At 37.3% G+C, this 15,066-nt stretch overlaps 1 protein-coding gene across 2 annotated transcripts in view; it reads left to right on the top strand.

The window, feature by feature from the left end:
- Positions 1-1,790: 1,790 nt before the first annotated feature.
- The window catches only part of ryk (receptor like tyrosine kinase), a 57,631-nt gene continuing 44,355 nt past the window's right edge, over positions 1,791-15,066 (top strand). For both annotated transcript variants that reach the window (XM_058778217.1, XM_058778218.1), the window contains exon 1: positions 1,791-2,401. In XM_058778217.1, coding sequence (XP_058634200.1) covers positions 2,182-2,401 — 220 coding nt within the window. In that variant the 5' untranslated portion in view covers positions 1,791-2,181. The remainder of the gene's footprint in view (positions 2,402-15,066) is intronic.

Below are 15,066 nucleotides of genomic sequence, written 5' to 3' on the forward strand. Positions count from 1 at the left end.
ATTTCCTTAAACAGTTTGTCTGGTTTTGTGAAATATGGATCTTGCTCACTGAACTTCAAGTCTACGGTCCCAGGTAAGTGGTGACACAGGAAGTAGATGGTTACGGATATCAAATTCCTGATCTAACCTCGCTGTGTCTTTGAAGAAAGCATTTACACAAAGAACTGGACTGAAGTTATTGCATTTATGCCATTAGATTAGATTAGATTAGATTCAGCTTTATTGTCATTGTGCAAAGTACAACTACAAAGAAAGTCAATGAAATGTGGTCAGCTCTGACCACAATCTCAGGAAAAAAAAAAGGTACAAAAGCTGTCACTGGGGTGGTATCTTTTCAAAAAGATACACTTTTGTACCTTTACTGATATGTACACTTTAGGTACTAATATGTGCAAATACCAATAGGGACCCTTTAGGTACAAATGTTTTTTTGTTTTTTTTTGTTCTTTTTTACCGCCCCAGTGACAGCTTTTGTACCTTTTTTTCTGAGAGTGCAGAAATGCAAATAACAATATGTATATACATAATACTATCATGTTCTATAAAAAGTGCGAAAGTATGAGGTTGCGAAAGCAGAGACCAGCTCAGTGCAAGAGACAAGGTGCACAAACAGTAAACTAAATCTTATAAATGATAAATGGGTTAAAGTCTATAATGAGATTTATGATGGTTTCTTTGCATATTACAAACAACTATTTGCAGTTTAAGGAACAAACTGATACAACGGTTCTTGTACATCCATCAGAAATTGATCAAATAATTATTCTTAGTGATATCATTAGAGAAATACAGTATAGTGATGAAATAAAATCAACCTTAATAATTAAAGTTTTTTTTAAAGTGATATTATTATTAATTTCAGATATATTATGTTTGAGATTATATCTTCAGTTCTTTCCAGGTCACAGATCCCTCACTGTATATTCCATTAAACTAGTGTTGCTATTTAAGTAGCCTATGTAATACAGTGCTATTTTAATGTAACCTTTATTACATACTTTGTTATGGCTGCATTTTAAAACAATCAAAAAGAAAACAAAAAACAAAAACAGTATTGATGTACAGAGCCACATTACATTTTAACTATATTTATAGGAGATACAATGAAACATTTAGATACTTTTGTTTTTAACTTTCACTTTGGTTGAAAGCAGAGGTGGACAGTAGTGAAGTTAAAAAGTATCTGTACTTTATCAGAGTGTTTTTCTTTGGAAAACTTTTACTTCACTACATTCCAAAGCATAATGTTGTACTTTTTACTGCACTACATTTCATACGTTTTTTTACTTTAAAACTTAAGAACATTTAAAGTGATACATTTAAAATAGTACTTTTTTGTACCCAAGTAAAACTTTGAATTACTTTTACTTGAGTAAAAGTAAAGTACTCAATTTCTAATGTAATTAAGTATTAAATTATATTTAATATGAAACTTAGTGCAGTAAAAAGTACAATATTATGCTTTGGAATGCTGTGAAGTAAACGTTTTCAAAAGATAAACACTGATAAAGTACAGACACTTGAAAAGTACTTTTACAGCAGAGTAAAAATTCTTCACTGTCCGCCTCTGGAAAGTTGAAAACGCATACTTTCATATTTCACAAAAATTTGTTTGAAATCAAACTGATTCAACAGGCAGTAACTGGCGTAGGCAAAGGCTCACAGTTGTCACCTGCCTGTATTATTATTATTACATTAAACACACACCACCCCAGGAGCGCGCCCGTAAACGTCGGTGCGTGCGCGCACTAGTTTTAAATGACCCCCCTCCCTCCCTCCCCCTCCCCCCAACCGCCCCTTTCTTCAATGAAAACTGAGATTGCGGGGGGGTGGAAAAGACCATGAAAGGACAGAGCTGGAGGACACTTTTAAGGGCTGTTTGTTTGGGATAGTGTTTGTGGCTTGCCCCCCGACTTTTTGTTTTAAGAAATAGAAGCTAAGGACTTTCTGCCAGGAGAAACACAGCGCTTTAACAGCGTCCAACGGGTCCCGCCACTGAGATTGAGCGCGAGCTAACAGAAGTTAGCTGGACGGCTATCGGCGGCGGGTGAGGGGTCGACAGAGAGCGCCGTCATCAAACCTAGTAGCATGTCGCCCTCGGGAAGAAGTAGCTCGAGCTTTGGATGAGGTTCCGTGGCGCAGTTCGATCGCAGAGACTTTTTGACGCGACGGTGGGGTGTGATGTTTCCGCCAGAGCGGGGCTCCGGTGGAGGCGCGGCGTCGGCGGTGTCCCGGGGCTGGCCGCATATGGTACTGTGGAGACTAGGGGGTTTCTTTCTCCTCTTGCTTCTTGAAGGGGCCCGATGCCTCGCCAACCCGAGCAATGCACCGGGCATAAACAATAACAACAGGCCGAATGTGAACGTCTTCATGAGCGAGGAAGAGGTCAAGAAACTCCTGGGTGCGTATACTTTATTTCTTCGTCTGGTCAACTATATTCCTGCTCTATCAAAAGTTTTGCTTGGAACTAGAAGTTTTTGGCACTCTGTCAAACTAACTCAATTGCCTCTAACTAACTACTAAAAGCTAACTAATGTGTGTGTTTAGTGACCAGACGTACACAGGTTGTTTCAAACTGCTAAAAACTTTGTTGTAGTTGGTTAGCTCTCCATATGTTAGCTTTAATAGGCCAAAACAATCCGCAGCGTCCTTAAACCTCAGTTTATTTTTAAGAAAATTGCTAATATCTGCTCAGAAATGTTACAAAATGCACGTGAAAGTAGTTTTGTGAGCTTATAATTCACCATGCTATTTAACAAGAATTAAAAAGTGTTTGTCATTGGGTCGAAACTGAAAGTTTTCCAAGTGTATTCCATTGCTTTACATGCTTGTTAATTATGTAGTGATTTTGTAAGGTTTATATCACACACATGCACAAGATACAGAGCAGAGGTGGATGAGCTGATCTGAGTCTTTCATTCTCATTGGTGTGTGTCAGAATTAGTTGACACAAAAGCCACACAATGGATTTTTCCTCAGATGTTTTCTGCTTTGTCAGACCAGTCAGTAAACACTAAATGCAAATGCAAGGCACGTTTAACCCTGGAACACATTTTGTTGCTGCTGTTAGTATTTAGATAGCCAAAAAGTACTTAATCCAATCCTTTAAGCTTGTAATGAGAATCAGATATTTTTATAAGTTTACAGCAGACTACTTGCATAAAATGCAAAAAATCAGTGTACCACAGGTTGTTTTTTGAATTATATTAAAATGTCTTAAACTATCTATTAGAGAGTAGAAGTCATGTAGAAGATTTTGTACAGCAGGTTTTTCAGGAAAGTTTTGATCATGAGGCTTTAGAAATTCATTCATCAAATATGATGTAAATGTAATGGAGTGCATTTTCATACATTTCTCATACTCTTGTAATCCTAATGGAAAACTATAAGTATAATTAGGCAGTTAGTTAACAACATATTGTTGTATATGTGTTTGTTTATGAATTAATGGCTCTGCGTAAAACGTAAATGTTAAATTTGTGCAGAAATTGAATATAGTCCTCTTTCCAGACTAAAGGGCCAAACTAGATGTTTTGTACTCTGAATAATTTAATGCATTCATTGTTCTTGAAGATAAAAGGCTTTGGGATGCCCTTGATATGTTTGTATACAGAGTAGATTTTTGATTCAGCAGCACCACTGTGATTAATGCGGTGAGAACTGATTAGTGGTTGTTAATTTGCCGGGTATTTGTGACTGGGCCTATAAGCAGTCATTGTCATTGCTAATGTCACAGCGTAGTTAATGAAAGGGTTGGGGGCTAGAGCATCAATTTCCTGCTGGAAAGAGGAAGCAGCCTTGTTTGAACTTGTTTTGAGGGTTTACCCTTTCAGCTCAAATTGAGAGCAATTTCTATTAGACTGAAAATAAAACAGAAATCATATGTGGCATTTATGTAATATGATGCAAATGCTGTAGCATTTAGCTTGAAAGCTTGAACTCTGAATGTTGCCATATGGAGTATAAGGTTTCAAATGAGGCAGTACTTAAACTTTTTACATTTGAATGCTTTGAATTTTGTAAACGATATAAGTCAACCACAGATGTTCAAGACATGTTGAGTTTTTGACTAATTTTGTTGTATTAATGGCTGATGCTGATATCAATAAAGAGCATGAGGGCTGATATAATGTTCATATATTTAAAGAATACAACTTAAACCTATTGTACATAATATTTTGTTTAAATTCGCCAAAGGTAATTAAAATGGAAGGGTTTTCTTTGAATGTTGATAACAAGAATCCAAATGTGAAGGCACTATGTGGGTTTATTAAATAGCTTTTCTGAAATGCAAACCCCTCTGGTCTCATACCTCTGTTATCCTCTGTAAAGCTGACTTGCATATTTTTTTGTCATGACTGTCTTTGGGAACAGAGCTCATAGCTATGACTGCCTCTTTCCGGGTGCGCTGCATTGCTGTGTCTCCTCAGTGATGATTGATGAACTTTATGGTGGGCTTTTACACTCTTTGATGATCATATCAGGTTATTATCATCAACATGTCGCCTGTAGTTTTATGCGGGGTGCTCTGGCATTTGTCTTGTGATGGGCGCTGGAATGGAGCTCTTTTAAAATTTATTTTAGGGGAAAGTGGAAACTGCTCTTTTGCTGTGTCAGTTTCATATTGTTCTTTCTGGGATCCTTAAACCTACTCGGACTGCATTCATTTTGAACCTGAAGGTTTTATATCAAGTAATAATGTGTAGCATGAACTTCACATAAGAATTGCCAACAATCACTGTGTCATTCTCTGTTAACATGATTTTTTCCCTCTCTCTGTCTGGTTCAACAATGGGTGCTGCCCATCTTGGAATCAAAACCAGCTTGTTATGCTTCAGGAGACTGAGGGCCATTGTAAGCATGGGCTGTAAGTAGGAGAAGTCCCTGAATACATTTATCACAGGGACATCAGCACCCTGTAGTTTTGCACTGCCAGTGCCTCAGAGAATCAGGTGTCCACTGTTCTGCACAGGGGTCTGATTACCACTGATGTGGTTCAGAGATCCTGTTCTGTGACTCACAGGAATCCTTGACTTAAAAGTTTATGGTTGTGGTTATATGGATGCCATTTTTTTGGTGCTTTGAATAAATGTACGTCTCCGTTTTTCCTTTGTAGTCAAATGGATTTATATATGACTGTTTTGTGGCAATGCCTAAATCTCCTCAATATCGCTATTGCAGATGTAACGTTTTGAAAGCAAATGCTTCCATTTCTGGAGTAAGGACTAGTGGTTATTGATATTATATTGACATTCTCCTTCCAATATTTTTTGTAAAAACTTTCACAAATATTTTGGGGAAAAGAGATAAACCAATAAAGTAAATTAGTGAAAATTGTACCCAATTATCATAATCACATCTTGACCCAGATATCAATTAAAAGTCCTTTTTTGTGTGATAGTGTAGTGTTTGCATCCTTTCTCTGCAATCTTGGAATAGAAACTAAACTTTTAAAAACTTTACTATTTTCATTTTTTCCAAAATTGCAGATGGTTCACTTACATTGAAAGTTATTGTCTCCACTTTCTACATTACCTCTTATTTCTTTCCTCTTGCTTGCTTTTTCTGTCACGCTCTTGTCATTTCCTGTCTGAGCTTTCAGGAGTTCTGTAATTCTTTTCACAGATCTTAATCTTGTCCCCCTCCTCTCTCTTTTTTTTTCTTCTTCAGAGCTATGTCACTGCAAATAACCTCGTACTATACATGTTCTATAGTGACTCTGATGTATGTGAAAGGAGATCTCACTGCTGATTACTGCAAATGATGAAAGGCAATGTTTGATGTGATATTTACATTCGTATCACAATCTGCCCTCTCAGATGCTTGAGTTCATTCAGTATAGCATGAACGTAAACGCACTGGCTTTTTATGGAGACTGCTGGTGAAAGCCATGCTTTGATGGTGGTTGCTAAAACACTTGTTTTCCATTTCAGAGCCAGTTTTTGCTCAATTGATGTTTTGTTTTTGGCAGTCATGTGCTGCCTGAGAAAAATATAATTTAATTCACATCATTGATCTCATGACTATAATGAAATTTTAGAAGTAATTGGTTGTGGAGATCAGTATTGATGAGCTGAGTATATGTTAAACACTGTCATCTCAAAGTATCAGAGGAGCAATGAAAGAGGGTGAGAAGTAGAGATACTTTTCAATGAGGTAAATATTTTTTAAAAAGCTTTGTTTACCACAGTGATTTTTAGAATTTTTCTCCCTTGTAAGGATCTATGGCTTTCCCCTGTGATATCACTGCCTCATCCAGTCTCATGCTGTTATAGTAAAGAGAGAAAGTTTTCACTCTCTCCTTCAGAGTCCCACCACCACAGGGATGAAAAATCTCAACTATCCAGCTCTTCATTGCTAACAGACAGCGTCAGCCCTCTTGTGTCAGAGTTATTTTGGGGGATCATTAAATGGCCTTACACAGTATATGGCAATACATGGAATGTTTAGTTCACGAAACACATCCACTGATTTACGATGTAAACTTGCTGCCTATGAAACCTTTTTCTCCTGTAAAAACGGGAAACGCCTTGAATCAATTTAGGTTGCTGTGTTTCAGTTAGTTAAATGCGTTCACAGTCAGTTTGACATCTGTAATGTAATAATAATGTATTTCAGAGTAAAATATGACCTTGTAATTTAAGAAAAAGTGCATGACTGGAAATTGATTAGATCGTGCAAAATGGTTGTTTGCTGGTTTGCTATTCTTTGTTTACAATGTCTGATGCCTGTGAGATTAAAACTTAAATGGTTTTGGTGAAAGCCTTAAAGGAAAATTGAGTTGGAAATCGGATTTTTTGTTTTTTAAATTTAAAAAAAAAAAAATTCTTGGGTTTAATGTGGAATAACAAGCTTTCCTGTAGATCAAATGGTATAGCATGGCACTAACAAATTCAGCTCATGGGTTCGCTTTTAAATTCATATTTTTTAAAATACTTGTTTAATTCATGATGATTCCTAGGTTTTTGCAAGGTCTACAAGCAAAACTTAAGAGAGGTTCTGAACACTTTGACATATTCGGCCAGTCCACAAGAAACTTGAGAAATGTAGCAGCTCAATTTTGTTACAGTTTCTTGTATAGTTCTTCTAGCCAAGTGAGTTCCTGTCTTGGATCAAAGATCTGAGCTGCGTGCTCAAATGATACAAACCCCTGGAGAATCATTCTATGCAGGGCTGCTCTTGTGATGGGCTATTTGACTTCTCCTCTTTGGTGTTTTTCCAGAGCAATCTTCATCTCGCTGGTCTCGCAGTGTAAACCAGCCTTGAGGAGTGTTCTCCACTCACCAAAAACCTCAATATCACTGCCTAACTCTTGTTAAAAGAAAGGTTGCATCTCTTGGAGATGTTGGCCTTTGTCTTTATCTTCAGCAGGCTTTCTCCTCTGACTCCATATTAGGAGAGACCTCAAGAGGTTGAGGTATTTGGCCTGGCCTAGTCTTTTATCAGTAGTTTCTATGGCAGCGTGAAAGGGAGGTGAGTGAGTTGCTGATTTAAATCAATGCGTTTATGCAGGGTTGATCCTGACACTCAGAAAAACAGCAAGAATGGACATGAGACCAAATTTATAGTGTTATGCGCAGATCTCATTTAATGAAGTGTGTCCACTGACTCACCACAAAACTTGAGGGCTAGTTAGAAAGCACATTTTATATAATTTTTTTTTTTTGCCTATTTTATTACTAATACTAACTACGATGGAAATATGCAGTAATCGACAAGGGATTCTATTTCTGGAAGGACTTCTATGTCTGCGATGTTGTGACTGGCAGCCTGGTTGTGTTTTAGTGAAGGTTTCATTTGAGTTTGAATATTATTTTGCTTGACTTTAACAGCCATAATAAAAAAAAGACCATTCATAATTTACCTCAGATCTTAGAAAGTAATTTAAAGAAAACAAGTATGTTCAAACTGTGATATTTTTATTTTGTGGTGAGTGCTTGAAGAGAGAATGAGACCGTATGCACACTCTTCTGATTGGCTTTGATTTGTAAATGATTTTGTCATGTCTTTTTAATTGATTTATTTTGTCTGTTGAGTATACTGGGTCTCATTCTCTAAGTGTGTATGCGCACACATTTGTGCATGAAATTTGCATGTAAACATTTTCTCAAACAAATCATAATTCACCAATAGGTTTTGTGACAAAATGTAGGAACAGCCGAAACCACATGCAAAAATCACATACTCTGGGTGGCCTGATAATTAAGAAGAAATTTTGGACATTTCCTCTTATAGGGCAGAGCGGGTTGAGTTGAGCTAGTTTTTACTTGCGGTGTGTTTTTTTTATTTATTTATTTTAAGTGAGCACATGGCAGTAATGGGTCCAACTTTTGTACATAAATTTCAGGATGTGGTGCATCTTTGGGAATAATCACTTTGAATCTTAAACTTTTCTCAAAATATGGCTTTCCAAATGAAAAGTGGTTTCTTTGCTCAACTTGCCCCCAGTGAGGTGTATATTAAGCCTAGGGAGAGGGTAAGTTGAGCCACATGGAGTTAAACTGTGCCACTGATTATGCTGAAATAAAACTGAACTGAACATTTTCAGCTCATTCAATATCAAAAGAAGAGAAATTCAATAAAAATGACTTAATTTATTGACTTAACTTAATCTATTTGTGAGCCTTGTGATGGACTGGAGCCTTGTGCGGGGAAATACATTTTCATAACTTCAATGGCCGATTTTCATTAGGGATGTGCGGGTCTAGTCGACTAAACGGTACAGCTCCTGCTAGTCGACAATGAAATCAATAGTCGATTACACGAGAGAGAGAAAAAATTACCATAATTTTGACATTACATTTAAAACATTTTTAACAACGAGCTAAAATAAAACTTTTTAAAAAATAATAAATATTTAAATATATATATTTTTAAAAGCGTATCTGGGTGGAAACCTTTTTAACTCAGACGTCGCATGCCTTTTCTTCAGGTCAGTTGCAGCGAGCTCGAAATGACCACGTGAAGAACCAGCAAGGTGTGGGATTATTTTGAATTAGAAGGAAACGGAAAAGTTTTGTGTAAACTGTGTAATGTCAAATTGGCTTACAATAACTCTACTGGAGCGATGCGTAATCATATTCAATACAGGCACGTATGCGTTAGCTTGGAGGCAGCCAAAGCCAGCAAATGTCAATCATGTCATACACTACAACCTGTCGCTGCGGTCCGCGATCCCATCCGCACCGTCTATTTCTTGAATACCCACTTCGGTGGTGGTGCGGGATTTCCAGGCTCTTTTCGAAACTGTCTGCTTGCTTGCAGTTATCTCTCTGCGTGCCTGTGACTTCAGTTCCTGCCGAGCGCGGTTTTTATTTCAAGAGCAGAATTGCCTCTAGTCCCGTCTTTCGCCAGACCACGTTAACGTTAAATTCACTGAACAAATGCGCATGGTCTGAGTAAGTAAAACGAGCATTGTTTTGTTTTTAGACAATATAGCCAACATGAAGTACATTTGATAAACTTGATAAACTTTCCTATTGTTTTTGATTTGTGTTTTAATATGTTGGGATTTGACAGTGCGATGCAAAGATTAAGTATTTCAAGTGTAGGCTGTTATACACACAGTTTTTTTTTTTTTTTTCATTTTTTTGGGGGGTTTCTAGCTTTTAGACTAGTCGACTAGTTGGATACAAAACTTCCGTTTAAACGACAGTCAAATTAGTCGTAGCGCACATCCCTAATTTTCATAAGGCCTATTTAAATTATAAGAAGAAAAATCAAATTCAACACACAGAACAAAATCAAAAATGTTTGGTCTAAAATTAACGAAATGTAACTTGGAAATATATTAAAATAATACTTGCATTAAAGCGTGATCAACTTACCCCAGGGCTTTTTTCTCAAATTACCCGACTCCTATCATTTTAACAAACTTGTATCATCCAACAGTTTAGAGCTAACATGATGCTAACAGTATAGCTTCATATTATAACTTTCTAAAGCACAAACACACATGTGATTTATTTTTTCAGATTTGTCTGTTATTGTTCAGACACAAGAGCTATGAGTCCTTGAACACTAAAAAATAATTGTGAGCCTAAATGTAGTTACCAATTATTTCATGGATAGCTCTTCATATATTTGTGGGCACATCACCAATTTTGTTTAAGGTTGCCTAGAAACAATGGGTGGCTCAACTTCCCCGCAGGCTCAAATCAACCCGCTCTCTGCTATATTTCATCATATACAGTGAAAAGTAAGAACATTATAGATTTATTGCTTGAGCTGACAGGTTTCCTGCATATGTACAGCTGTCTAATGAAAGGTTTGAAATCTGAGTCTGCATAAAATTTGTTTATGACAATGCAACGCTTGGCATTGCCAGTTGTGAAGTGTACAATAAACTAGTCTCTATGGGTATAGGCTTATCACAGTGTTTTTAGTTCTTAACTACGTTGTACTGTGTTGCAGCTATAAACCAGCTTGGCCTTCCTCTCATATGAGTAAGCGAACCCTCCCTTGTTCGTATCATACCCGTAGAAGATTGTTTACTTAAGCAGCAGCTGTACTGCCATGTTGTTCCAGTGAAGGCGGAGAGTTCTGAGGATACCTCTTACGGAACATGCTCTGTTTGCTCGACTGCGGTGGCAGCTGTAGTAGGACTGGCTCATGTGGTTGTAATTAATGACTGGCACTGACTCCTTTTGAGCACCAAGCAAGATTCATTACTGAGCTGCCACGGCTCAGCCATTACAATCTGGAACCTGTCTCTTCAAAACAATGCACTTTCCACAGACTCAAGCCTAGCCATCCAAGTGATCCCTCAGACCCTGGCCTCAGGAAAAGCAGGCCTGCAGGAAACTAATGTTCATTAATGAGCTGAGAGCTGAACTCGGTGATGGGGCACTAAAAGAAAGGATTGTCACTGCTTTAAAACTGATCAAAGAACCTGAAGTAAAGTCCAGCCGTGAGAATACGTGAGTGAACTTAAAATGAAGGGAAACATTTTATACTTGTAGTGCTTTGATGATATGCTAATTCTGGTGGTTCTGTGCATTTGGGCCTCACATTGACCCTCAGACCTTTAACTGAAGTGTTTTGAATGCAGATGAAGCATTTTCAAGGTTAACTTATTCTCAAGGGCGTGTAATTCTGTTGCTGTCACTTCAACTCGCGGACTGAAAAAACAATCCGTGACAACAGTGTGCTTGGCAACACTGAGGAGTATCGTTTTTAGACCACCTCAGGGTAGGGCTGAATGATTTTGGAAAATAATCTAATTGCGGGGTTTATATTTTTTACCAATATTGCGATTTAATATGCAATTATTTTTTAAAGCTCTTTATGTTCTGTATTATTCAACGAAGACAAGCAATAAATCATTGTATAGTATGACCAATACAATATTAGATAGATTAACGCAAATGTTCTTCTCTGTAGGCCAGGCCTATATGTTATGATGAAATTAGGTGATGCATGAATTGATATGAATGACATTTTTATTTAACAACTACAATCACAGTAGTATATTGACTGATTTGTTGAACTTCCATTCCAGCCTTGTAAGCATTTAATAATTATGACAACATAAAGCACTGACAAATAAGCCTGGTGTAAACATTAATATGAAAGTCAGTAACAAATCATACAAACTAAAGTAGATTGCAGAAATATAAAAATAAATCTGTTGCTTTACCACACTCAGTATTTAGGTTATTCAAAGTCACTGAAATAAACATATGTAAACATGTGGATTGCACTTTTTAAACACTGTCTGTTAACTTTAGACAGACTTTATAATAAATAAGAATATATATAAGCTTATTATATAGCCTATATATTATCTTAAGGTCGAAGTCTTCCGTAGTGAAATGCACCGTAACACTGTTACTGCTTGAGTAATTTCCATGTTCAGTTTTGAAGTACGTTCATATAGCTATACGCTTTCAAACATTTCCGCGTGTAGCATGCCACGGTTGCCAGGTTTTCATAACAATACCCGCCCATTTGCTACTCAAAACTAGCCCAGTCGCATTCCTGGGGATAAAATGCACGTTTTTTTGGAGGGTTTCCCCTGGTAAGATTCGCATTTCAGGGGCTAAATATCACATTTTTGGAGGCAAACCGTGGACTTGGCAACACTGTAGCGTGCCAACTTGATGCTTTCTCTGAAGACTGCTTAGATGTGTTCCACTTGAAGCAGTGCTGCTAGATCGATCGGTGTGTGTCAAAGGACCACAAGAGCTACAAGAGAGCGGACTTCTCCTTATGCTTTCTCTCGCTGTACTTTGTCATACACCTATTGGTCTTCAAATCAAACACACCTCTTTACTCTCGCGTGTCACGTGACAGAGTATAATCACAGCCTCTGCAGTTGAAAAATCACGTTTTTTCTTTCATATTGCGATGTTATCGCAAATGCAATTAATCATTCAGCCCTACCTCAGGGCTCCATTATTAACAGTCCAGGAAAATTTTGTTATTTGTTTAATTTGCATATGTATTAAGGCTGAGTCAGTTGTGAGATGAATCGGGAACTCTTACTGAGATGTGTACTTTAGGTTTTTGAATCTTACATTAGTCTATTTTCTGACTGGTTGTTACATACACATACATATTCATGTGTTGGATCTAAGAAATTAAATGTTATTCTAAAAATTCAAATACTTTTAAAAATAGTATTGGTTAATTTTTTTTTTTTTTTAAATATTCTTGCAAACCAGTGCTATTTATATGGAACAAATTAAAATAAGTCAATTTTATAATCATAACTATAAAATATAGCTGCAAGCAGCAATTACGGGGCCAAGCACTCCAGCGGCAAAATGAGGAGCTAAGCATAGCATGGAGCATCAGACCAAATTCAACGAGTACTAAAAGCAATTTTAGGATGATTTCAATTGAAATGGTTGAAAAATCATAAATACAACCTCTAATAATATGATTAAATGGCTGATCACTTTCGACTAACAGGTGGCGCTGCAATCAAATCATTTTGGTGTGTTCTGTGTGAGGTGACAATGGCGCACACAAAGTTTGTTGTCATTATGTCAAAGCTTTGCAGAGATATAGCCTCAGAGTCATTTTGGCACCATGCCTCAAATTTGTAGGCCTTTTGGTGAAAATCGGGCGAACGGTTGAGGAGGAGTTTGAAAAAGTAGGCTTTCAGGAGTCTAAAAAGGTGAATCCCGTGAAAATAAGTCGACCACACCCAAAGTTATAGGCATGTGAATTTTATTTTACCACTAGGTGGGGCTGGCTCAACTTCTCAGACTCCTTCAGGGCATCGTGCTGTGACCCATACCAAGTTTCGTAACGATGCATCAATGCGTTTGTAAAATATAGCATTTTACTACAAAATTCAAAATAGCCGACACCCAAAATGGCTGACATGGGAAATGGCACCATTCGACTCAGCATGCTGCACCGAATCTAAAGAGACCAGTTTTGTGATTTTTGGCCAAATCATTCACAAGTTATAAGCAAAAATATGCATTTTACATATCTCCTGACCACTAGGTGGCACAGCGCCGAAACATGCGCCTGCATGTAGCCTCAGGTCATGCTTGTTATAGCACACACCAAGTTTGGTCTCAATACGCCAAACCGTTTCGGAGATATAGCCTCAGATCCATTTTTGCGTGCATTTCAGCGAATTCGTAAGTGCGTTATTCGAGAATGGTTGGACTAATCAACTTGAATTCCATAATTTTTTGTCAGCATTGTCTGTAGATGATCTGAGCCAATTTTGGTGAAAATCGGTCGAACCGTCTAGGACGAGTTCAAAAAAGTAGGTTTTATGCACAATTGAAAATAGCTAAAAAACTAAACCTTACGACTTTTAAATTTTGGACTTCATTCGACTCTGCTTGAGCCACGGATTCAGATTAAAAAATAATTTTCATTTTGTGGGTATTTTCATCTTACGGTTAAAAAGTTATTAGCATAAACATGAGTGAAACTTTGGACAAGTGGTGGCGCTAGAGAGTTTGAGTTAGAGACTCCAAACTTGCTGTGGTTAGTATTGAGACTGTCCTCTATCAGTGTGCCAAATCTTTACAGCTTTCCCACAATTGGTTCTATGGGCTGCCATAGACGTGATGGTGGAAGAAGAACGCCAACGGATACAATAGGTGCTTACACACCTTTGGTGCTTGGCCCCTAAATATGTAGTTTGTCTAACTTTTACTAAAACTTCTCTAGCACATAGAAGTGATGGTTGTTAAAAGGTAGGCTTAAACAAGCTGGACTCAATGAATTGAAGACTTCTGAACATGTTTATCTATAATTTTTCATCTAAAAAGGTCATTTGGCTCCTAAAGGTTTCTGCTTCGGAGCCAAAGACTGAAAGCCCTATGATGTGGTGCCTATAAACATGTTTAAAAATGAATGTAATATAATATATGTAACTTTATGTTCCATTACTTTGAGGAGCGGTTGTGTCTGGATTGAAGAATAGCCTTAGGATTTGTCTTTTGTAATCTTGTTTGATGTTAATCATCACAGTTGCTTTTATCTATTACCTCCGTGAGCATTTGGAATGGAACAAACACTGTTCAGATGATGATATCTACAGTGTTTCATTAGTAAAGAATGTAGGTGACCTTAAACCGATGGCCTGTTTCAATTTTTCAGTGTGATGACATGGTGTACTGTAATGAAATAAAGGCTGAGTGGGCGGCGAAAACTGACAAGTGGTAGTTCCAGTTGGAATACTTTCTGCGCCGTTACTTGTTACTGCCCTCTGAAGCAAATCTGTCTGCATTTAAAGTGTGACTTGAACTCTGTATTTCTGAGGCCAAAAGTTTGTTCCCAGAACACTGCAAACATTGGGCCCAAAATGTGAACCTTTAAAACATCTAGCTACATCAAATCCAAAGAAGCTCTCTAAATTCTTTATAGGCTATGTATTAGAACTTTTCTTTGTGTGACTGCAGTGGAAAAATGTCTGTTAGGCCAAATATTTTAAAGATGGCAACAATTCAACAAAACACAACACAACAAAATCGCCATAACACAATGCATAGGACTAATTTCGTTGTGCTGTGGCTTGTTTCTGTTGTGTTGTGCTAATTTCGTTTTGTTGTGGCTTGTTTCCATTGCGTTGTGGATATTTTGTTGTGT

Source organism: Onychostoma macrolepis, chromosome 06 (genome assembly GCF_012432095.1).
Source record: "Onychostoma macrolepis isolate SWU-2019 chromosome 06, ASM1243209v1, whole genome shotgun sequence".
Classification (NCBI taxonomy): Eukaryota; Metazoa; Chordata; class Actinopteri; order Cypriniformes; family Cyprinidae; genus Onychostoma; species Onychostoma macrolepis.